The sequence below is a fragment of the Canis aureus genome, chromosome 1, assembly GCF_053574225.1.
Source record: "Canis aureus isolate CA01 chromosome 1, VMU_Caureus_v.1.0, whole genome shotgun sequence".
NCBI classification, from domain to species: domain Eukaryota; kingdom Metazoa; phylum Chordata; class Mammalia; order Carnivora; family Canidae; genus Canis; species Canis aureus.
In genome coordinates this window covers 66,499,035-66,523,352 of record NC_135611.1, presented here as the reverse complement: position 1 = coordinate 66,523,352, position 24,318 = coordinate 66,499,035, and the positions used below count along the sequence as shown (strand labels likewise).

At 40.7% G+C, this 24,318-nt stretch overlaps 1 protein-coding gene and 1 long non-coding RNA gene across 12 annotated transcripts; one reads left to right on the top strand and one right to left on the bottom strand.

The window, feature by feature from the left end:
• Positions 1 to 1,065: 1,065 nt before the first annotated feature.
• Positions 1,066 to 23,319, bottom strand: RNF146 (ring finger protein 146). 10 transcript variants are annotated; one of them, XM_077902599.1, is made up of 5 exons: positions 23,206 to 23,316; positions 21,891 to 22,021; positions 12,491 to 12,595; positions 6,872 to 6,901; positions 1,066 to 2,821 (listed from the first exon to the last, which is right to left on the bottom strand). In XM_077902599.1, the coding sequence occupies exon 5, from the start codon at positions 2,818 to 2,820 to the stop codon at positions 1,744 to 1,746; it is 1,077 nt and encodes a 358-aa protein (XP_077758725.1). In that variant the 5' UTR covers position 2,821; positions 6,872 to 6,901; positions 12,491 to 12,595; positions 21,891 to 22,021; positions 23,206 to 23,316; the 3' UTR covers positions 1,066 to 1,743. The 10 variants fall into 10 exon arrangements, with proteins under 10 accessions (XP_077758725.1, XP_077758730.1, XP_077758721.1 ...); XM_077902604.1 differs by having other exon boundaries at positions 12,491 to 12,590; XM_077902595.1 differs by lacking the exon at positions 21,891 to 22,021 and having other exon boundaries at positions 23,206 to 23,319.
• On the top strand, positions 12,503 to 16,981 carry LOC144316753 (uncharacterized). 2 transcript variants are annotated; one of them, XR_013382609.1, is made up of 2 exons: positions 12,503 to 15,260; positions 16,339 to 16,981. It is a non-coding gene; the product is annotated as an uncharacterized LOC144316753 (long non-coding RNA). The 2 variants fall into 2 exon arrangements; XR_013382611.1 differs by having other exon boundaries at positions 16,265 to 16,981.
• Positions 23,320 to 24,318: the final 999 nt, after the last annotated feature.

The window sequence follows — 24,318 nt, the reverse complement described above, 5'->3', positions numbered from 1 at the left end:
CTCAGCGGTTGAGTGTCTGCCCTTGGCTCAGGGCGTGATCCTGGAGTCCCTGGATCGAGTCCCGTATCAGGCTCCCTGCATGGAGCCTGCTTCTCCCTCTGCCTGTGTCTCTGCCTCTCTGTGTGTCTCACGAATAAATAAAATTAAAAATAATCACCTACTAAACAATATCCATCTTGTGGGAAGTCTACGGACTATAAAATTTGCCAGGATGTATATGCCCTGGGATTTCCAAACTACTAGTAAAAATACTACTGCTTATGTAGTAACAATTTAGCTTTACATCAAAACTTCCTCAGATTTTAAAGGCACTCCTGAAGCATCCTAGAACATACATTTGCATTATATAGATTTCTATTTTTTTTTCTGAAAAACAGCTTTCTTTTTTAGAACTAGCTATATTTTGAAAGCAGACTTAATACAAATGCACAGCTGACACTTTTATGATCATCTCTGTAATACAGGCTTTAAAGAACATCAAAGTAAGACTTAACTCCCAACTCTAACCTATTACAACAAGAGATAAAAGCTAGTTTCAAAGTAGTGACAGTTTGTATTTGCTATGGTAACATTTAATTCACATTTGAAAAACATTAAAAATAACCTGCATACGCTTCAACACAATCCTACGGTTTTGAGTTAAACTATATTAAGACAAACATTACCATTTTTCGGAACCAAATACGGGATCACCAAGTTAATCCAAGACTTCTTATTTTGCCACAGATTTTACGTTTTAAGTTTGTGTCTACTAATGCTGTTTATAAATAAACCTACCATTGGATTCATTAGCGTCAAGCCACTAATGGTGGCTGGCAATGACAGTCTACAGGGTGCATGGTGCCTGTTACCAGTTACGTCAGACGTCTAGGTCCCCCGAGTGTTAGGTTTACTTCCATACGTATTTATTGCACGCAATTGCTTGTGGAGTCGGTTAAAAAACCAAGCTTCTGAGCAGCTGAATAAGCTGAGCACAACCGATTCAAATCACCACCTGGTTACTGACCTTTGGCCACAAATGTCAAAATGTTTTCATCTTCTTTCCACACTCAGACAACGGACAAGTTATTTTTGGTAAACTCTAGTATTTATTAAATTATAAATTCTGTAATCAAAAAGAAAAATGCAGGTCAAGAGAAACCTCAAACTACAAGGACCAGACAGCAGAGCCTATGGGAAATGCCATGGAGTATGTTACAGACAAGATTCTGAAACAGGAGTTATTAGCTGTTTTCTTTACACTTCCATTTCGGTAACTTTACTATTTAATAGTTGTTATTCATCTATTTTAAAATCCCGAATTCACATCTATTCTCACATTAAGCTTCCTGCTCATACCGATACCAGACACCTCAGAGGTGCCAGATTTTAGTAATGGTTTTACGTCAATCCATGCAGAAAAGTAAGACACAATGCAAGAGTCAGATGAGGACTGTTAATGCACAGATAATACACACACGCTGGCCAAAGGAACTGAAGAAACTTTTAAAAACTATAAAATAAACAGACCTCAAGAAAACTGGGTTATTACTAAACAGCTCTCAACTATTAACGCCAAGTTCCTTATATTAAATAAATTCCTCAACAGAGACACGTTAGACATTTTAATTACAGGTCTGTCCTCCCCACACCCCTTCCCCCCCCAGCTCCCAACAACGCACTACCAGGGACGAGTATGTTACGTGGGCAGAAATTTACAGAGCGCCGCCTTAACTTTGAGCCTGGAGCTGAAGACTGTCGTATTTAAACTTCAGTTACTGTGCACTGGCCATCAGGTCTTCTAGACCGGACACCAGCATTCACTGTTCCACCCCCTGCGACTGGTCGATCAGTCCCCGATCGATCTGATCTATCAGATACTGTCTGGTTTACACTAGGAACCAAAAGTCTCTGGTGGGTCAAGGAGTGCTGTGCACCAAGCACAGGTACTTCCTCGCTTTCACTACTGGCATCGGACTCGGTCTCCTCCACGGAGGTGTCTGGTGCGGGGACCCTGCCTGAGGACGGCGACTCGTGATCCTCTTCTCCTTCCCCCCTGTGACTCCTTTCAGCTATGCTGTCTCCACCGAGGTGCAAATGAGCAAAAGAGTCTTCCAGAGAAGTGCTCGCATCCGGGGACGGCGTGGCAGGGCTTGTTAAGGGACCATCCACCGATGCTGGGGGCCTTGCAGAAGACGCCAGGGGCTGAACGGAAGCTCCACTCTGCGCTGGCACGCTGTCCGCTCCGTCGGCAGAGCTCTCTCTTGCTAGGTTGACCGTGCTGGAGTCACAGTCCAGCCTAAGTCCAGCTACTCCCTTCTTTGGTATATCTATTATATCCCGCTTAATCTTCCTGCGACGTCCGTGCTCATTTCTCCTGTATTGAACCATATTTTCAAGATCAGCAACATACAGAAACCCAGCAATTAACATTTCAGTGCTCTTTTTACCTTTGGAAAAAGCATCTTCCAACTCTCTACTAGTGCGCTCGTCATACTGCCACCACCCATTTCTTCCTTCGTAATACCACGCATATTCACCGTTTCCTCGACTTGCTGCCTTGAGTTCTTCTGGGGACAGTAAGGTTGGCTTGTCAAGGAAATCTTCAGGAATTTCTTGTCGACACAGGGCACATCGCTTTCCAAGCCATGAAGCTCCCTTTACACACAGATAGCAGAACACATGCTTACACGGGAGACTGACGGGGTGGACGCAGGTCTGCAGGCAAATGGCACATTCGGGGACAGTGAGCGAAGGCGCAGTGTTAGAACAGGACTCATTCGCTTTCCTGTTCGTAGGAAGCATGTTTATCGAGTGATCAACTTCACCACAGCCAGCCATCCTAAGAAAAGGAGAGCAGATACACGTAACATTAAAACTGCGTTTCAACTCTTCCAATTTTTTAATTCAACAATTCAGAAAACACTTATTAAGCACCTACTGTATATGTGTGCTACACACTGGAAAATGGGAAAACAAAAAAGAAAAAGAATTTAACTTGTGCAGAAAAATCTTTGATTTTTTTCTGTCATGAATTTTTACTTGTGGGGAGCAATGAGAAGCACAAATGTTAAGCCAAAAATAAACTCATGATCTGTTTCCTCCTTATTTACTCCCTAAAAGCTCCCCACCCCCAGGGATAACATTATCCATCTGCTCTTTCAAGCCATTTGAAATCCATCACTGACACTGCCCTTCCCCTACTCCTCACATCCAAAACATCAGCAGGTCTTACCAATGTGATCCCACTCTCCTGAATCCATCTACTGTCCATCTCTGCCCTAGCCATCCAGTAAACAGTGTTCATTAAATGCCTGAATATGCCTTTTAAATTGTTCCAGTCTTACCTCCTGCTTAAAAAGTTGATTTCAGGATAAAGACCAGGATGTTTGTGTCCTGCAGTGGTCCCGCTCCTCAGCCCCCATACCAGCCTCATCCCCACCAGACCTTCCCTTGATCAGGCTTCCATCCACACTGGCCACTCCCTCCAATAGGTTTTCTCTATATGAACACTTCACTTCCTGTCTCCCATATCCCCCATGGACAAACGACTACCCATTTTATATCCTTCTGGAGAAGTCTCCATGACTAGGTCAAATTACTCTTTTTTTTTTTTTTTAAACTTCCTATCATGTACTTCTCACTCCTAGCACTTATCAGAATCGCAGTGTTACATTTATGTGTGAATTTATTTTGTTCAAGCCAGTGTTCCCCATAAGCCTGGTAAAGGCAAGAAACAGGCCACTTGGCTCATCTCTGTATTCCCGTACAAGACTGCCAGCGACGGAACACGCAAAACTGGCTAAGAAAATGAACATGTTTTTCAACGAAGAATACATCATATAAAATAGGCGTTTTGAGTTTTATTTTACTTTAAATGTTAATGTTAAACTGTCTGATAAAACTTTTTTGTAAAGCATTTACTTGTACCTATCTGGGAATGCCTAAGCCTTCTGTCTGTGCACTTAGAGACGGGCCCTGAAGGCACAGTGAGGGCGGGCGTGGTAACTGCAGGCGGCCAAGGGAGAGGGTCACGCGAAATAAGGCAGCTATTCCACAAGGAAACCGCTACTAGAGAAGATACCTAAAAGCCCCAGTCTCCCTCCCCTACTCTTCAGCACTCCGTTAAACCCAGTCTAAATTTCCTTACCTACAAATCAGTTTATGAAACTTAGGGGAGAAGAGCCAAAGTGCACACCCCACCCCCCGCAAAACAAAATAAAACAAAAAAACACTAAATGAAAACACTTTGTAATCACTACCTCTCCACAATGTTACAATCACGTAAAAACAAAGGAGAAACATGACATGAATACTGAAGATGCCTTGAAGCACAAGGACAAGATTTGTCAAACTGGATGGTATTGGGCTTAAACACTGACATGAAATTTGTTAACTCCTGCCTTACTGAGAATGAACACTTATTTAAAAACTACTATAGTCCACATACAACACTGAGCATTGATGGATCTAAAGAGACACACCTACTTTGTTAAATAAGGAAACACAGAGGCAAGCAAGCATATCATCACAATATGGCCTAATTCCTGCCCTACTGTGTTAGGATACTTATTAAAAAATAATAATGAGAGATGGGAAGACGGACACAGGCTAGAAAGTACAGGGTGCAGAGGTGCCTGGGGAGTGAGTGGAAGAGATTGAAGACAGAGACATATACACGGCACGGAGTCAAATAAGCAATGGAACAGCAAGAGGCGAAGTGATAAAGGGAATCAGAAGCCAAACAATGAGTCTTTCTGTGGCCTGCTAAAACAGCATCTGATTTGACTTTATCCCATAGCCCTAAGTAACCACAGACATATTAAAAGGGGAGAAAATGATAGAGGGAGTGCACCAGTGATAAGTAATGACTGAGAAACAGAGGTGAAGGTCTCACAGAGACTGGCAACCATTAATTAATTAATCTTTTTTTAATTAACTGCTGCTTAAAATGAATGACCATCTCTCTCTCTCACCAGCTGATTCCACTGTTTTAAACAAGGAATACAAACATTCAAACATTCAAACATGGGCACAGTGGTGACAAAAGAGGTAGTCAGTTAAAAAGTCATGTTCATCAAAACTTGCAAAACAATGTTCTTAGGCTTTCATCACAGCACACCCAGCCCAACCACCTATTCTCTTACTGCTTTTACTGTGTCCTTGGCTCCTCAACAGGCAAGGTTGAAAATGACGCCAGAGTTTTAAAAAGGCAGTACTTACCTAGAAAAGGAAGCGGCACACGGTCTCAGTGGAAAGAACTCATCACTAGCAAATACTTAATTTTTAATTTCCAAACTCTTTTTTTCAACCTTTAATTCCATTTCCAATCAACTCCTTTACTAGAAATTCTGGGTTACATAAACTGGTAAAGTACAACTTTTTCCCAACTTATGGCAATTTCTACCAGATAGGAACTCTTCATACGTGATAGGCACTTACAGGAGCTTCAAAGTATTTTGAATAAACCCTTGCCTTCAAAGATTCTGTAACTTAAACCTAAGTTACAAGTGAGAGTGCTTGCTTCTCAACTGATTTATGACGCCACCAACCTATTTAAACTATATTGGAAGGCCTTTAAAAAAAAAATTTATTTCTTTATTCATGAGAGACCCAGAGAGAGAGGCAGAGACACGGGCAGAGGGAGAAGCAGGCTCCATGCGGGGAGCCTGACGTGGGACTCGATCCTGAGATCCCCAGGATCACACCCTGAGCGGAAGGCAGACACTCAACCGCTGAGCCACCCAGGGGTCCCTGGAAGCCTCTTTTAATTCATCAGGTTCTAGTGCTACATTTTTTTTTTATTGCTACATTTTTAAACCTCAGTATAGCTTTAAACATTTTGATAACAGAAAGAACTAAAATCAGCTATTGAATGGGAGAACAAGTAGTAAGTAATATTCTTACATCCTTTTCAATTTCTGTATTTAAAGTCCTAATTAAGAAGATGAAAATAAGAAAGCCATCCATCTATTCTGATTCTACTGATAAGACGAAATGGAGAGGGGCTAATGCTCATCACTACTTAGGGGAAAAAAAACGCAGTGATGTCTTATACATAAGTACACGTCTTACACTAAACTATCTAGGTAACTTCTGGGTAAAGGACAGGCCCATAGTTTTAAAAAGAAAAATAAAAGCCTTGTAAAATGTGAACAAAATATCCAACGTGTAACTTGGATGAATGCCATACTTGAAAACAACATAATCCCAAACCTTGTATTTAGGTAAAACTGACCCCAAAAGTCAATTTTCCATTAGATAATTTAGCTTATCTAACAAAAAAAGTTTTCAACCTAAAAACATTATTTCTACCTTGCTTAATATGATCAATATCTTACAACTCTTGCATAAATGAATAAACCTAAACATAACTTTAGACTAAAAAAAAAAAAAAAAAAAATCAATTACAACCATCCCAGAGGAAGGCATGAACTGGAAAAGCAACACACTCAGAAAGTCAAAACAACTGTCTGGGCAGGTATTACGGTTCCCTCATTAAAATGAAGGATACAAGTTGGATAAACTTCATCAAAACCAGACACCAGACAGCTAAAGCTTCATTGTTTTCTCTGAAGCACTTTCAACTATCAATCTGCCATAGCAAATTGTAAATTGATTATTTGCCAAGTATACTTTATCACCAACCAAGAAATGAGGAGTAAAACTCAGTAAATTCTTCTTACACAATTCTAGATGAGGCACCTACAATGGACAAAACTAAGATGATATAACAAGATAAACACAAAGCAACCCAAACTACTACCCTTCCTATAAGATACACTTCAACATTATATTTCTTGCCATTTTAATCTACCCTACAAAGTCTGTTTCACGCAGCTTCAATGACCGTCAAGTAGGTTGGAGGCTAAATGTGTGCAGAGGAACATACCAATATGAATAAGAGATGCCTGTCTTCTTTCTGTAGAGAAAGGATCAGAAAAAGAGTTAATGCCAGTCAAAGAGAGGCGTTCCCTAACTAATAAATGTCTGGAAACTCCAGAGGTTGTTCTGGAAAACAGAATTTATTTGCTGGTTAAATAAACTAAGAATGATTTCATATGTAGAAATTTGTTAGCTCAACTCTGAAGAACATAGTAAACATTTCTCATTTCAAATCTTTCCATTTCAGACATTTTTTTTTTTACTAATTGAATTGTTAATGTGATATAACTTCTAAGCAAAAGTTCCATTCTTCTTCCCATAAGGAAAGTATGTTGTATATTATTTGTGGAAGACAAATACATAAGCCTTCTTTTCAAGACAAAAATATAGAGCTATATGGGTAGAGTTAGTGGCAATCTCTAAGTACTCAGATTTGTTACTACTCTTGAAGACATCTTATCAAAAGAAAGATAAAATTACTATAAATGAAAAAGGTCTTTAGCATACATAGTACTGAAGAACTTTATAGCCAGTGCTAAAAATTCCAGATATCACAAATCAGGTTTTTAACATTCTGGGCTCAGAATACAATTACAAACATCAAAAAGAGAACAAAGAATAAGTTAACACACCACTTTTTGTTAAGTGTAGACCTATCAGAAAAACATGTCATCTTCCTTCTCAAAACTTTGACTATTAAAAAAAAAAAATTCCTCAAATTATTAGCTCTGCTGGAATATAAAGAGTTTGAAGTTTAATACAAGTTAAAAATACAGCTTTCAAATTTAAACAATGACCGAAGTCCTTAAGACAAAATTCTTAGCTTTTCATATTGTACACTGTCTTGCAAATGGTGGGTATTTAATCTCTACTGGTGTTTGTTGATGCATTTTTTTTATTACATTAATTATAAATACAACATTTATTGTGTAAAATGTGCCAGGCACTGAAGTACTTTATTTCTAATCTTCACATTACCCTATAAAATGGGTCTATAATTTTCCTTGTTTTACAGATTAGAAAACTGTAAAGAAAGCTCAGGTGATAGGCCCAAAGTCACACAGTTCATAAGTGACTGAGCCAGCTCCAAATCTAAATTTCAAATCCAGATGGTCTGACTTTAGAGTCTGCACTCTCAGCAGCTACTGAATGCCCCCAGATAATTACGGCTACACAAACATAAGCACCGCCATCAAGTTACTAAGAAACTTCACAGACTGATAAAGGAATGAGTTTCTACCACGACCCTCGGGGGTTCTCTGTCACTTCCAGTCCTTCTGTGTATTCCCTTTCAATTCTGAACAGATGACCTATCTGAGCATCTCCCATGGTACTAGGAAGGAGATGCATACTACTACTTGCTACCAAAGTGCAGGGGCTGAGAAGTTAGTGGACACGTGCATTTCTCACTGGTTTTATGATAAGGAAACAGGTACCAGGCAGCACAAAGGAAAGAATGGTGACCAACAAGGAAAGGGGACAGATGTATTTTGAGTGGATGAAATATACCATGCAAGAGGAAGTGCTGCGAAGACCTGGTACATTACGTTATCTTAATAAGCTTAAACATTTATTCTGAATACCAAAGGTTCTTCAACATGTTTACATCACAGCATTATTAAGAAGAATTTGATGAAATGTTACATATAATTTCAAAGGGTTCAGGGTCTCTATGAAGCTGGTCAACAAATGAACTCTTACATAGGCAACAGGAATTCACTGAAAGGTTTTATGCTGTGAAGTGATTCTAGGCTTAGTAGTTTATCAAAATCATTTGGACAGTGGTCGGGAGGAAGAAGGGCATGGGGCAGGAAGGAAACTAGGACTTCTAGTAATCTAGGCAGAAGACAATGGGAGGGAGGGTGTAGATGTAAGGTTTCGACAAACGAATATAAGAAATACTGAGGAAACGAAACAAAGCATTTGTTTACTGATCAATGGTGGCACACCCATCAAGATTCAGAATCTGAGAGACGTGGGGGGGCTCAGCAGCTGAGCATCTGCCTTTGGCTCAGGGGTGATCCTGGGGTCCCGGGATCAAGTCCCACATCTGGCTCCCTGTGAGGAGCCTGCTTCTCCCTCTGCCTGTGTCTCTGTGTCTCTCATGAATGAATAAATAAAATCTTAAAAAGAAAACAAAGAAAAGAATCTGAGGAGCATTCTGTTTCAGACATAAAGACTGAGATATTTATAAGGTCACCAGATGAAGATAGGTAGTCTCCAGATGAAGACTGGTATTCTGAAGAAATCTAAGCTGAAAAAAGTCTGATGAGTCACCAATATATGGTTCTTGGAGACATGAAAGTAAATGAACACTGAAATTAAACCTGTAGAGAAAGCAGACAGAAACCACAGAACCTTGGATTATTCCAATATTTACTAATGAGGCAAAAGAGCCTACAAAAGATGTTAAGAAGTGGTCAGAGAGACAAGGAGAATAAAGAGACCATCACCATCACAAAAGCTGCAAGGGAGACATTTACAAAAAAAGAAGAGTCAAGTAAGGAGAGGACTTAACAAAAGTTAACTATTAAACTCATGAAAATTTCTACTTTTATAGTGAAATGTATGGTGCAAAAATTGTGAGCACCACGTATAATTAGCTATTTTGACATGCTAGAGACTATCAAGCCTCCTACTGATAACTTTTTACCCAGTTAAGACAATTTTTTTTTTCAAGACAACTTTCTTTTCGTATTTCCCCCAGAGACTATTACACATCTTCTCCAACTTCTTAGTTTAGAGATATCCTGGACTACTTTGTCATTAAGAAATTAGGTAAGAATGAACCATTGAAATTTATCTTTATCTTCACTGTGCCTATCATTATTCCTCTTCGCTCAGGACAGGGCACTCTAAGATTGTTTTGAAAGCTAAACCCTCAATTTTTGGTGTTAGTACCATTCCAATTCCCTCAAGATTTTGGATAATATTCCCTACCCTTAAATTACAAAGTCAACTACCATAATTAATCTAATGGTTTCTTTCAGTCTCAATATATTTGATCCCATTGTACTGAATACTATGATCACCAACTCTTTTTCTAAAACTTTATACTATTCATTTCTATGATGGTACATTCTCCCAATTCTCCTATTTCATTGTTTTCTCTTTTCTCTAGCTAAGTACTAGTATTCTTCACAAAGGCTCTGTGTGTGGCCCTATTTTCACACTACATTCTATGTCTAGACAATCTACTGAGTATTTCAAAATAATACACATGCTGCCATGACTCCCAAAATCTAATCTCCAGAGCCATGTGAACTGTATTTCCAATCTGTATTCAAAGAATTTACTTCAATATTTTTCAAGGACCTGAAATCAAACAGGACTAAAGCCAAAATTCTCTGCTCTCCTAAATCTGCATCCTCTTCCTTTGTTTTTGATCTTGCATAAAATTTAGAGCCATCCTTGATGATCCCTTATTCCTTGGCCACTTCTCTTTTCCCTGACAAAAACTTCTTTAGACTATGTCCCCTTCATTAGCAAAGCCTGTAACCCCAATTCTGGCTTCTCAGACATACTCCTGTACAAATACTAACCTCCCAAGTGGCCTCCCTGACTTCAGTCCTTTCTCCGCCTCATCTTTTCTCAGTTCAATCATGTCTAATTAGTCTTCTCTCCAAACTTCAACAGTTTTCTACTGCCTGCATTATCTAATCCACATCCCTAAAGTACCGGCTTTCAGTTACACTGACTGGCCTTTAGGGTAAACAAGACTTAGCTAAAATACTAGCTCCATCATTTATTCTTACCACACTGACCCAGAAGAGCATTTCCCAAACTTCTCCAAAAGTAAGTATTAGCTAGTCGGTTCTACCCTGGAAATCTGCACACATCTGTGTTACAGTCTAAAAAATCAGTGTTTTTAACAAGTGCCCCAGAGAATTATGCTCAGAGAAATTTGGAAAACACTGACCTAAGTAAAATGACTTCATCTCTCTTAATTCTGTTTCTTCACCAGTCAATGAGCTATTGCCATTTTTCAGTGATTAAATTCAATAATCCAAATCAAATATCTAGTAGTGCCTAGCAATATAGTAGGTACGAAACAAACACTCCCTTCACTAACTTTGAAGTCTCTTTCTCCCTACCCTCCTTGCCACATGGATTGCTCCCTGACTCCCCTAAGATGCCCTGATACTTAGACAACTGTGCCCCTCCCTCATTCCCTTGGCTTGAAAAATACTTCCTAATTTTCTCAGCTTGTTAAAATTCTATTTATTCTTTAAGACCAACCTAAAAGTTTTTCTCACTCTGAACCCTTCAGATGGGCTAAATTCTCTCAGTTCCAAAAGCATTTTATGGTTACCTCAATATGACATTTCTTCCACTGTTTAATAATTATGTCCCACTTCCTAGACCATAGTCTAGTTCCTTGACAGCCAGCACCTATAATATTTAAGCTACAGGATTAAAAAATATGTATGTATATAGACAAATGATATATGAACAAGATTAAATAAGACATATTTACCCTAATTTTAAAGAAAACTGCTTATCGGTTTCATTTTTCTTTTATCAAATTCTCAAAACTGAGAATGATATTGCCATACTTTTAATATATAAGCAAAGCATCATTTTGAAAAGTAGATAACAATAGTTATATGTAAAATAGTATCTACAGGATCACTCTCTAGTCCAGTTATTTCAAACATGGTAATCACCAAAACTATGAAAGTCAGTAAAATGTTCACTGCATTTTTCATGAGTGACAGCAAGTTGGATAATATTCATATTAACTTGGAAGATAGAAATACGATGTTCATCATGTAAAAATGTTCAAGACTAGAATGACATACAATATGGGCATGATCAAGGTAATGCAATATTTTAAAGCTTATTTCACAAAAACTAGGATTTTTGTGATAGGAAAACACAACCAGTAAAACTGGGGGCTAGAGTAAATTCAGATTAATTAAAATGCAATCATATATTAAATTTTCTTAAAAAATCCATTAATTTAGGGACGTGTGGGTGGTGCAGTTGGTTAAGCGTCCGATTCTTGGTTCAGCTCAGGTTGTGATCTTAGGATTGTGGGATCAAGCTCCCCATCAGGCTCTGCATGCAGTGGGCAGCACAGAGTCTGCTTAAGACTCTCTCCCCTTCTCTCTGCTCCTTTCTCCCCTGCACTCTCTAAATAAATCTTTATTTTAAAAAAATCAATAAGTTTAAAAAAAACTTTAATTTAGTGAAATAAGCTTTTAATAACTAGTGTTTTATAGCCGTTAAGTCCCTCTTATTTATAACAGCCGACATTGTCTGCCTAGTTTGGCTTTTTTTTTTTTTTTTTTTCCTAGTTTGGCTTTTAAGTAAATTATTATGTAAAGATAAAGAACCTAGAAGATCTGGAGATCTTTCCAGTTTTTTAGCCTTCTCTGAGCAAATTCTTTTGTCTTCAGTTTCATTCACTTTTACAGAAATTTTTCCTGATAAGATTCCTGAATATCTACATTAACAATAATTTAACATGAATAAAATTAAACTCAATAAACATCTAAAACTCAATATAAAAATGCTCATTTTGTGTAATTAGAACTAAATATAACATATACTTGGTTTACTGCATTTCATTAGTCCATTTAATTTGCTGCCTCTTTGGGACAAATCATGATGCCATACTTACATTTCTATTACAGATCCCACAGTTGTCTGTCACAAAAAAAGATCATCTTCACCAGCAGTCAAATAGCGTGCAGTATTTTGTCTTCCACTGCTGGTTCATTCTGTGCTGCAAAAGAAATTATTTCATCAACTTCTATAGACTTTAAGATCAATAAAGTTAGTCAATTATGTATGATCCTCTCATTTAATGAAATTCAGTGGCAAATTTTTAATCTTAAAAATGACAAAACTTCAAGACAAGGATACCTGCTTTCACCACTGCTATTTCACACAGTACTGGAATTGCTGGCTGAAGTAATTAGACTAGAAAAAGATATGAAAGGCATACAAAAAGGTAATGAAGAAGTAGAATTATCTCTATTTGCAGAGATAGTAAAACTGTCTCTATTTTCTATAAAATCTAAAGAACCCCTAAGAAAACTACTAGAGTTAGTAAACAAATTCAGCACAGTTGTAGGTTACAAATTCAATGTACAAGTCAGACGTGTTTCTGTATCCAGCAGTCAACAATTGAAAAAGGAAATCAAGAAACCATTTTAGAGAATGCTCAAAAATTCCATTTATAACAGCATCTAAAAAAGAATAAAATGCTTAGGAATCAACTTAACCAAGGAGGGGAAAGACTTTGCACACTGAAAACTATAAAACACTGCAAAAAGAAATCAAGAGAGCCAATTAAATGGAAAAACAACTGTTCATGGATTGGAAGACTGAAGATGACAATACTAGCCAAAGTAATCTATAGATTCAACATAATTCTTATGAAAATTCCAATAGCCTTTTCTGCAGAAATGGAAAAGCCAATCCTCAAATTCATCTGAAATTGTGGGACCTTAAAATAATCCAAAACAATCTTGAAAAAGAACAGAGTTGGAGAACTCATACATCCCAATTTCAAAACTTAATACAAAGCTACAATAATCAAGTCAACGTGGTACTGGCCTAAGAATAGGCAAATACACCAATAGAAGAGACAGTCCAGAAATAAACCTATACTTGTATGGCCAACTGATTTTTAAAAAGAGGTGCCATTCAATGGGAGAAAGAACAGTTTCCTTAACAAATGCTAGGACAAGTGAACTGCCACATGCAAAAGAATGAAGTTGGATCTCCAGTTCACACCATATACAGAAATTAACTCAAGACAGACCAACAATCTGAATGTAAGAGGTAAAGCCATATGATCCTTAGAAGAAAACAGAGGGTTATAAACACATGACGCTGGGTTTGGCAATAGATTCCTAGATATGAATGACACCAGAAGAATGGGTAATAAAAGAAAAAACAAATTGTGGACTCCATCAAAAGTAAAACTTTTGGGCATCAAAAGACATTGTCAAGCAAGCTAAAAGTCAAAAACTATACAACGGGAGAGAATCTTTACAAATCATATACTGAGAAGGGTTTAATATCCACAGTATATAAAGGAATGCCTACAACCCAACAACAAAAAGACAAAAAAAAAATTTTAATGGACAAAAAACTTGAGTAGACATTTCTTCAAAGAAGATGTAGAAATTGCCAATAAATACATGAAAAAAATGCTCAACATTGTATGTAATTAGGGAAATGTAAATCAAAATCACAAGAATTGCCCTTCACATCTATTAGGATGGTTATAATTAAAAAAAAAAAAAAAAGGAAAATAGTAAGCATTGGGAAGAACGTGGAAAAACTGGAACTCTTGTACACTGTTGATATTAATAAAACTACTGCAGCCACTGTGGAGTTTGGTGTTCCTCAAAAAATCTAAATAAAAACACCATATTATCCAGCAATTCCATTTCCGGGTATATACCCAAAAGAACTGAAAATAAGGACTGAAAGAGATACTTGTACACCAATGTTCAGTGCAGAATTATTCACAAAAGTCAAACGGTGGACACAATCCAAGTACCCACCAACAGAAGAACAGATATACAAAATGTGGAATATAAATACAATGGGATATTATTCAGCCATAGGAAAAAAAATGAAATTCTAATACATACTACAACCTGGATGAGCCTTGAAAGTATTACAGAAAAAAAAAAAAAAAAGCCAGACACAAAAGGACAAATGTTATGATTCCACTTATATGAAATAATGAAAATAGGCAAGTTCAGAGTCGGAAAGTTGGTAAGTTACCAGGGGCTAGGGAGATGAGCAGAGTTATTGCTTAATGGATACAGAATTTCTGTTTAAAATGGTGTAGTAGTTGCGGAAATACAGTGATGATGCTTGCACAACACTGTAAATGTAATTAATGACACTGAATTGTACATTTAAAAATGGTTAACATGGTGAATTTTATGTTAATTTGACCACAATCCCAAAATGTTTTTAAAGTGAAACAAGTTCTCTACAGACACAGCAGCCCACACGGAATGTACTCCATAGCCACTGCCTTTCTACGGGGGCCTGGTTTGTGAGGAGACCAGGCCATCACCTTGGTTAGGGCCTCCTACTGCTTGCAGGTACAGCTAAGTTTACGATCATTAAGCCAAATTTGATCATTAAGCCAAATTTTTCTCAAGATGCCTCTTATCCGGGGAATCCAGGAGCACCAACCAAAACATCATCTCGGCTATGAATCCTCTTTCTTCTCTCTCGATCTCCTCTCCTCCACTTGGCGACGCCCAGCGCAGGAGCGGATCACCCGGCACAGAACTCAGAACCAAGCACGCGGGGCGACTCGAGACCGAGACCGTAAGCCTCACGGAACAGCAAGACAGAAGGTGCCTTCCTCCAGGTCCACGTGCTCCCCCGGTACAGGGGGTTAGTGTTTGACGGTAAGTATTTATCTTTAATAGAAACTTTTCCCGGTGAGATGGAATACAAGCCAGCTTATCCCGCTAAGTGTTTCACAGAACAGAAAATCCTGTTTCAGTACCAGAGGATTTTCAAAAGTAACTGACTAAAAAAGTTTCTAAATCACCTTTTTGTTATTCAGACTTTGGAAACTTACTCTTCACATCATGTGAATTCCATGGTCCGGCTACACCCCCACACCCCCAAACCCTTTCACTTGACCCTTGAGGTGCCTACACAAAAGCACAGGAGACTGGCTGGTTTCTCTCCTGCAGGCCTGTCAAAACAGAAACTGCCCATCCCCACACACAGGACAAGAGGAAACACTACGGTCACCATGACTGTTAACCCGTATTTCCTAGAAGGCTCACCATTGCCCGCACCGAACCCCTACAGCTCTTCTGGTTTAACCCCTGTCGGGCAGGCACTGCACTTTCACTGTTCATCATCCTCTCCATCCCAACTCCTGACACATCACCATGAGCCGATTTAAATATGACCCACCCGACTCCTAACTCAGAGGTTCCTAAACTTGCCCCACTGAGGTTGCTCATCCGAGATACACACTCTCAGGCCCTAATCCTGGAGCTTCGAGGCTGGAGACACGGACGAGCGTTAAGCCCAGGAATCGCGCCTCAAGTGATAGTGACGCAGGTAGTTCACGGAATCTAATTTGAGAAACACCGTTCCCCGTTTTCAACTCCTAAAATCCTAAATTCAGTGAACTTCACCCCCGTCCCTCCAGCAACAAAACACGATGTGTACATTTGCAGCTCGAGGCCACCTGCACTGCCGCCTCTGTCATTTTAATCTCACTCTCAGATCCAAGCTCTGGTCCTTCCACACTTACTCATTCCCACACCTGCTCTTTGGTTTTACGAGGCCCTCCAGTTTCTTGACGGCCTCCTTTTCTTTATCCAGTTCCCAGTCTCCTTTCTTCTCCTACTCCACGTGGAGCTCACCATTTTAACTTTCTGCTTAACAGAATACTTGGCTCTCTCACATCTGTCTCTCATCTACGTGTTCTCCACAAACCCCACGTCTGTGTGAATCTTGCAGGGGCATCTCAGCTTCCGTGCTTAATCAAGGAATGCAGATGGAGAAAAACAGAAAATCATTTTTCTCATCCTTTCTCCAATCAAATTCTGTCAATTTTTATCCCTAACATCTTTGGAATCTACTCGCTAGCCACGGCGAATGTCCTAGTTTAGACATGTATCATCCCACCCGAACTACTGTTCAGTCTGATTATCTTGCCTCAGGAACACCCCTCAAATTTATTCACTGAGCCTGAGTGAATAACACAAAAGCAAGACGGGACTCCCATACAAAAAGCCCCATACTGGTTCTCCAGCCTATACAATAAAGGAAGCTCCTAAGGACAGCATCTGAAGGCTTTAATGACCTGAAACCTAAATCTCTCTCTAGTCTTACCTCCCACCACCACTCTCAGATTAAGAATCTAGTTATACCAAATGATTCATAGTTCTCTAACCCCCTCTGTAGTTCTGAACTTCCTCCTGCTGGTATAAACTAGCTCTTTTACAGCTTATGAATGCTACTGTACTAGCACTTTCTGTGACTATCTCTCAAAAATCATTCCCTCCACTCAATTTTGTACATTTTTCTATTGCTGAACTTCATACACTGAAATTGTCTGCTTTTTATTGTTCCATTAAACCATGAACCTCCTAAAGATAAAGATTGTCTTTTATCTCTAAGTGGCTAGTAAACTGCCAATCAGTTGTTGACTTGAAGTGATAGTTCTTGAAGGGAAAACTTTCTAAAGTAACTGTTGAGAGAAAATATTGAAATATTTATTCAACATAACACAACATCTGAGTTCTGAGAATAAGGCACCCAGTCACAAAAGATATAAAGATACCTACGTTTTAATCATTTCTTTAAAGAGTTTAAAATAAGGACGCCTGGGTGGCTCAACTGGTTGAGGGTCTGTCTTAGGCTTAGGTCAGGATCTCAGGGTCCTGGGATGGAGCCCCTCGTTGGGCTCCCTGCTATTGGAGAGTTTGCTTCTGCCTCTGCTCCTCCCTTCCGCTCAAATTCACTCACTGGGAGTCTCTCTCTCAATAAATAAAGAGCTTAAAATATAACATTTACAAATATAAGATTCAAGCCATTTTGACAAGCATATCATTTTTTTGTTCACTGGCAATGAATTCTCAGAATGCACAGATAAAAAAACAAGAATAAAACCAGTTTTAATAAATCTTGCAAGCTACAGTGACTTTTCCAATTCCTATATCCCATGCATAATTTTCAAAGTAGATTCTAAATAGGCAATAATGGTTGGGGGAGGAAAATAAACTAAAATGTATGCAGTATTCTAGATCTTAGCTATGTAAACTGTGTCCCCAACCAACTATATTAGCATTTATCTGGGAGTCCCTTACAAATGAAAAATCTGGAGCCCCATTCCATACCTACAGAATCAGATCTCCAGGTGGTTCATATGCATACTAAGAAGTTCACGAAGCTCTGGATATCCTCAAAAACAATCCTGTGAGATATGACTACACCCACTGTATAAATGAGGAAACCCAAACCCGTAAGGATTTAACCCCATGTCACAAAGCTATCAATACTGGGAGATGGGATTCAAACCCAAGTTTTCTTTTCTTTTTTTTAAGATTTTATTTATTCATAAGAGACACAGAGAAGAGACAGGCAGAGACACAGGTAGAGGGAGAAGCGGGCTCCTCGTGGTGAGCCCGATGCAGGACTCGATCCCAGGAACTGGGATCATGCCTTGAGCTGAAGGCAGATGCTCAACCACTGAGTGACTCAGGTGTCCCAACTCAAGTGTTCCTTTGAAAAGATCTTTTCTTCAATGTACTGTATCTCAGAGAACAGGTCTAGAATAGCATTATTTATCAGAAATATGATGCAAGCCACATTGATAATTTCAAATTTTCTATTAGCCACATTAACAATAAAAGGAAACAGGTAAAATTAATTTAAAACGGTTATTTAACCCAATGTATTTAAAACATTACCGTTTCCAAAATATTCAATATAAAGAAATTATTAATATATTTTATATTCTCGTGCGTATGTACACTTTGAAACTTACTGTGTATTTTTACATTTAGAGCACAACTCAATTCAGAATAGCCACATATCAAGTGCCCAATAGCCCCATGTTGCTACTGGCTACCATACTGTGTAATGCTGGTTTAGAATGTCTTGCATATTAACAATTCTTAAAAATACAAAACTGATAACTTACTACCAGAATTGCTGAGTAAAGAAAATGAACTCCATGTTACTTTATCCACACCTGTTCTGGCACAGATAAAAAAGAAAAGTGCATATTGTGTTTAATCAAAATTGACTGGTTTCAGTGATACCAATTCTGCCAAACTGATCCCTCCACTGTAATCTCGGAGAATTCTAAGGCCAAGGGGGCACAACACAAGGAATAGCACCTAATATTCAGAATGGTGATGGGTAGTAGTCCTCAGAAAACTTCTACATTTGGAACCAGATTTTTTTTAATGGGGGGAAGGTAAAAGAATCACCTTTCAACCAAAGATGTTAGGATAGAATAGTATAATTCTAACTCTAAGCCAGAATTAATTTGGCAAACATAAGTAATTAAAACATACACTTCCCACTGCAATGAATGATTTGTAAATTACATACCAAACTCAATATAATTTATGAATTACTATAGTAAAATTTATCACAATATTTTGATATGCAAATACCAATTAGTGAATGGGTTAAGATTCTTTAGGTGAAAATTCGTACAGAAAAGGACTATTAGGAAGGTAACATAAAAACAGAAAAGATTTAAAACCACATTACATATTTCTGCCTCTTAATTCTGGGGGAAAAGGGTGACAGACTAAATTTAAAAATATATAAAAGAGTTTAGAGACTGTCAGTGAATTTAAATCATTTACCCACTCAACCAATTAGTAAAAGTATAACTGAAAATGAAGTAATACTGTACTATTTATAATTTGTGACCACTCAACAAATTCACACTCCTATTATTTGCATATGCTGTTATCTTCTCTGAAAATATCTAGGATTAATTACAATTTCACTTTTCTTTTTTTTTTTTAATTTTTTTTATTTATGATAGTCACAGAGAGAGAGAGGCAGAGACACAGGCAGAGGGAGAAGCAGGCTCCATGCACCGGGAGCCCAATGTGGGATTCGATCCCGGGTCTCCAGGATCGCGCCCTGGGCCAAAGGCAGGCGCCAAACCGCTGCGCCACCCAGGGATCCCCCAATTTCACTTTTCTAGTCAGTCACAAATAAAAAAAAAACATCGTTTTTTTCCCACATGACAGATTCAGATAAATGATTTTCTTTTTAAAAGAACTAATTAAAGAGAGAAGTATAAAATAAAGTATCACATTACAAAGATTTGAAGACTTCCTGTATTTATCCAACTACTGACAGCTAATGTTTAATAAAATAGTTTTACTCTTTTTAAATTCAAAAATACACAAAACAGGAAATATTCTATATAAAAGCTGGCAGTGACAAAAATACTTCAAACTTTCCAACTTTTGGTATACAAACTCAAAAAAAAAAAAACCAAAAAGGAAGGAAGGAAGGAAGAAAGAGCAAAGACCAGTGAAAGGAGGAACAGAGAGATGGGGTGTAATTTAGCAGATACATCTTAGTATTTTTAAAGAAAGAGTCACAAATTGAGAGAGGTAACTAAATGCCCTAATGTTTCCATTTTTAGCTTTCCCTCTCATCCCCTGCTAAAACTCAGCTTACAGAAAGCCAGGTCACACTGGGAAAAGTTTTCAGTTAAAACTCATTTCAACTAAATGGGAGCCAATACCTGACATCACACTATTTTTATTTTTAAGTAGGAGCTTTAACTTAAGACCCTAAGATCAACACCTGACCTGAGATCAAGAGCCAGACACTTAATTGACTGAGCCGCAAAGGCGCCCCAAAACTACACTATCTTAAAGAATTATTTCCCTTATTTAGTACTTTCCTTAAAAAAAAAAAATTACTGCATGGCAATCTATGACCTTCACAATCTTCATATCCAAGCATTAAACCTTTACATCCCCACCACCAAATGTGGCCTTTGCAATTTATTTTTTAAAAAGTTTATTTTAAAAAAATATGAAATGTGAATGTGAACAAATACTCTTTTAATCTGATAAGATTAAGCAGAAATTTCATAGACTGTAGCCATACTGTAAATGAGAAAGGCTTAGTTGCTAATTATATGTGTGACCTTGGTCAAGTCATAACTCCCGTGTCTTAGTTATTTCACCCTATTCTGTATTTCTGTAATTCTAAATAGTTTAATTAACAGGCATTTAACATGTTTTAATCAATCCAAAAGGTAATAAGCCATAAACACTAAATATTCCATAAATAAGCACAAGTGGCTATAGGAGAATATTAATAAAATGGTTTCCATACCCACAAAGATTACTCCTAATCCAACCTGATGTTTCACAAACTCAGATTCCTTAGACGCAATCAGGAACCAAGTGAGGGAATGGAAAAAAGGGGTCAGCACCCTCTGTTACTGACACTGGGGGGAAAAAAATTCAAATATCCAGCTGACAATGTATCAGGCATTTCATGCCAGTAAATGCCTAATACATAAAATACTATTGTCTAAACAGGCTAGTACTGTGAAAAGAAAACAATATTCTCTAAACAGACTAATGTTTTGAAAAGAAAAGATCCAATACTATTCTTTTTCTTCTATACCAAGTCAAAACATTTCTGGATTCTTTAAAAAACAAAACAAAAAAAACAAAAACCTGTCCTATTCTTTTAACAATTCAAATTGGTGGAAACAGAAAACAAGATGCTTCACCCGTTGACACGTGTCTCCTAAAAGAAAAAACGCCATTTCCTTTTTCTTCCTTCTGAAGACCAGCTATTTGGAAAACTAGTGTCCCTGATGTTATAACTCTATCAAGTCTTTAAAATCCAGGAAATAACAAAACCCTCAAATATTTACCGTGATTTTTATTTTCCCTGCAACTTACATCAGCCCATCTGAAACATAAATTCTAAATCAAAGAGCCGGCTTAACAAAATGTTCCAATTTAAGATACACGAGGCTAAAGCAAACACATCCAAAGCCTATTTCTAGTCTGGCTTTTGCTTTTCTGGTTTTCTCTTTAAAAAGAGATTTATTGGGGCAGCCCCGTGTGGCTCAGCGGTTCGCGCCTGCCTGGGGCTCAGGGCCTGGCTCAGGGCTCAGGGATGGAGTCCCACGTCGGGCTCCCTGCATGGGGTCTGCTTCTCCCTCTGCCTGTGTCTCTGCCTGTGTGTCTCTCAGGAATAAATAAAATATTTTTAAAAAAGATTTATTTGACCTATTTTCATGTGTTTTTAGGGCACTCGGATACTCAAGACAAACAGTATTTGTTGGTCATGGAAACGGCAGAGCCAGCATCATAAATCCTGTTACTCCTGGGGGTCATCTTCGTGTGTCCCACACTTCAGGTCTTTTTAGGAGTCCAAACACAGACTTGTCATTTGCTAAAAAGACAAAAAGTCTTAAGCCCTCCGGTGTCTGTAATCCTACAGCGCTTTCAACGCCAGTGTTACGCTTTCACATCCCATCTGAAAAGTACACACACCGGAGGTGGGGGTGGGTGGTGGTGCCCGGGGCACCTGAGACGTCAGGCTCTGAAGACAAGGCTTTTCCCATCATTTCTTGGCTGGCTTCCTCCCCCGACTCATCACTGCTCCAACATCACAGAAAATCTCCCTGAAACAGAACCTAAGTACTTGTGAAACTTGAAAAGCGTCCCTGAACCGGCGCTTGGGGACAGAGAAACAGCGGCACAGACCAAGTGGGGCCCGGGGAACGCTGTGGGGGCCCGACGGGGCGTGACCCCGCGGGGACACGGGCGACCGCCCCAGAGCCGCGCTCAGACGGGCGGGGGGGGGCGGGGGGGGGCGCGGGGCGACCCCGGCAACCGAGAACAAAGCGGCGGCCTCCGCCTCCAGGACGCCCTCCCGGGGGGTGGGGGCGGGGGGGGGCTCACGGGGCTGCAGGCGCGTCCACTGCTCCGGAGCTTTGCTCATCATCACCCAAACAAGGACCAAGACACGAAGACGCGGCGGTCTCACGGAGGGCAAGGCTGAGGGGCTGCTCTGGGTGTTGGGCAAGACCCGGACACTCGGGAGGATGGGGGGGATGGGGGGAGGAGGGGAGGGGGGACGATGGGAAGGACGGGGGGTGGATGGGGAGGATGGCGAAGAGGGGAGGATGGGGGGAGGATGGGGAGGAGGAGGATGATGAGGAGATGGGGAGGGAGAGACAGAGGGGGGGAGGATGGGGAAGAGGGGAGGATGGGAGGGGGAAGGATGGGGGAGGAAGGGGGAGGATGGAAAGGGGAGAGGGGGAGAGGAAGCAGCCAAAAACGCTCCGGAGACAGACACGAGGGACCGCATGCCCCGGCTGCGCGGCGTCCCGAGGTCCGGGAGGCCGCCCCGCGGGAGCAGCAGGACGCCCCGGGTGGAGGCCCGACCCCGCCGCCGACGGGAGGGGAGGGGAGGGAGGGGAGGCTCCGGCGGCTCCGGCGGCCCCGGCGGAAGCGGCTGCGCAGTAATGGCCGCGGCGCCGCCTCTCGCACCCCGGCCGGGGGCAGCGCGGGGCCGGCGCCCGGGACAGGGGCAAGGGCAGGGGCCACGGCGCCCGTCGCAGCCTTTCCGCCGGCCCCGGCCCCGGCCCTCCGGCGCCCGAGCCGCGGCCCGCCGGCCCAAGGGCGTCCACCTACGTCCCGGCCCTGACCCCGCCGCCGCCGCCGCCCCTCGCAGGCCCGCAGCGCACGGCCCACCGCAGCGCGGCCCGTCCGCCGTGACACCGCGCGCCGCCGCGCCTCGGCCCCGCCAGCAGCCCGCAGCGGCCGGCCCCCCGCCCCGCGAGCGCCGCGCCCCGACTCCCACCTCTCGGGCGGCCGCCGCCGCGCAGGCCTCCCTCTCCGGCCCCGGAGCCCGCAGCGGCCGGGAACGCGCGCGGCCGTCACGTGACCCGCCGTCGCGCCGCGGGGGGCGGGGCCGCGGGGGCCGGAAGTGGAGCCCGGGTCCCGCCCAGGCCCCGCCCAGGCCCCGCCCCGCCCTCCCCGCGCGCCTGCGCCGGCAGGTGCGCTGCTCCGACGCCGCCGCGGGGCGCCTCGCTGGACGCGGGGGCATTTGACACCTGCCGCGTTCGCTGTTGGCGGCCGAGCGATTGGATCGGAAAAAAGACAAAACAAAACTTCATTTCCTTTTGCACCTGTTTTCCTTCGACTGGAGCTTAGGAAGCTGGAGGAAGGGATTGATGAGCAGGAGGGTCTGGGACTAAAGAAAGGGCTTTTCTGGCTGCACCGGTGCGGTTGTGAATGTCAGAACCTGGGCAGTAGCCCCCGCTGCACGGTGGCCTATGCCTTGTCTTCCTCGGAATCCTATGTTTTTTTTCTCGATTTATAGTAAAATGAGGAAGGGGGAATAGCATGCATTGAAACAGTGTATATATATATATATTCCAACACTCCATGTTTCTTACTTGCAGTGCTGTTGCATTTGAAGGTTGCAAATTTTTAGGGTCCCTGTATATGGAGAGAGGCCACATTTTTTTATTCTTCTGAAATAATATTTCAAGATATATATATATATATATATATCAGGATACAGCTAGTTCTGGAAGAGGGCCGCCTGGCTCAGTGATGCTAAATGATGTAAACAAAAGCAGTATTTTTTTAAAAAATAAGTTCTGCTAGTGTAATAATATCCAGGAGTACGTTCTCCAGCTCTAAGCTTCATCCTGTCTTTGTGTTCTCCTTAGCCACCGGTTTTACTCCTCTGACCTACACACCCCACGAAAAAAATAAGGCCAAAAATTTGATCCGTACTCAAAGATTCCAGCTTTAAGATATAATACTATATGTTGGCAAATTGAACACCAATAAAAAATAAATTTATTAAAAAAATAAAATCCTGAAAAAAAAGATATAATACAATGAACGGCGTCGTGCACATATCAGCTCCCAATAAATAGTGAGGCAGGTACTATGGTCATTC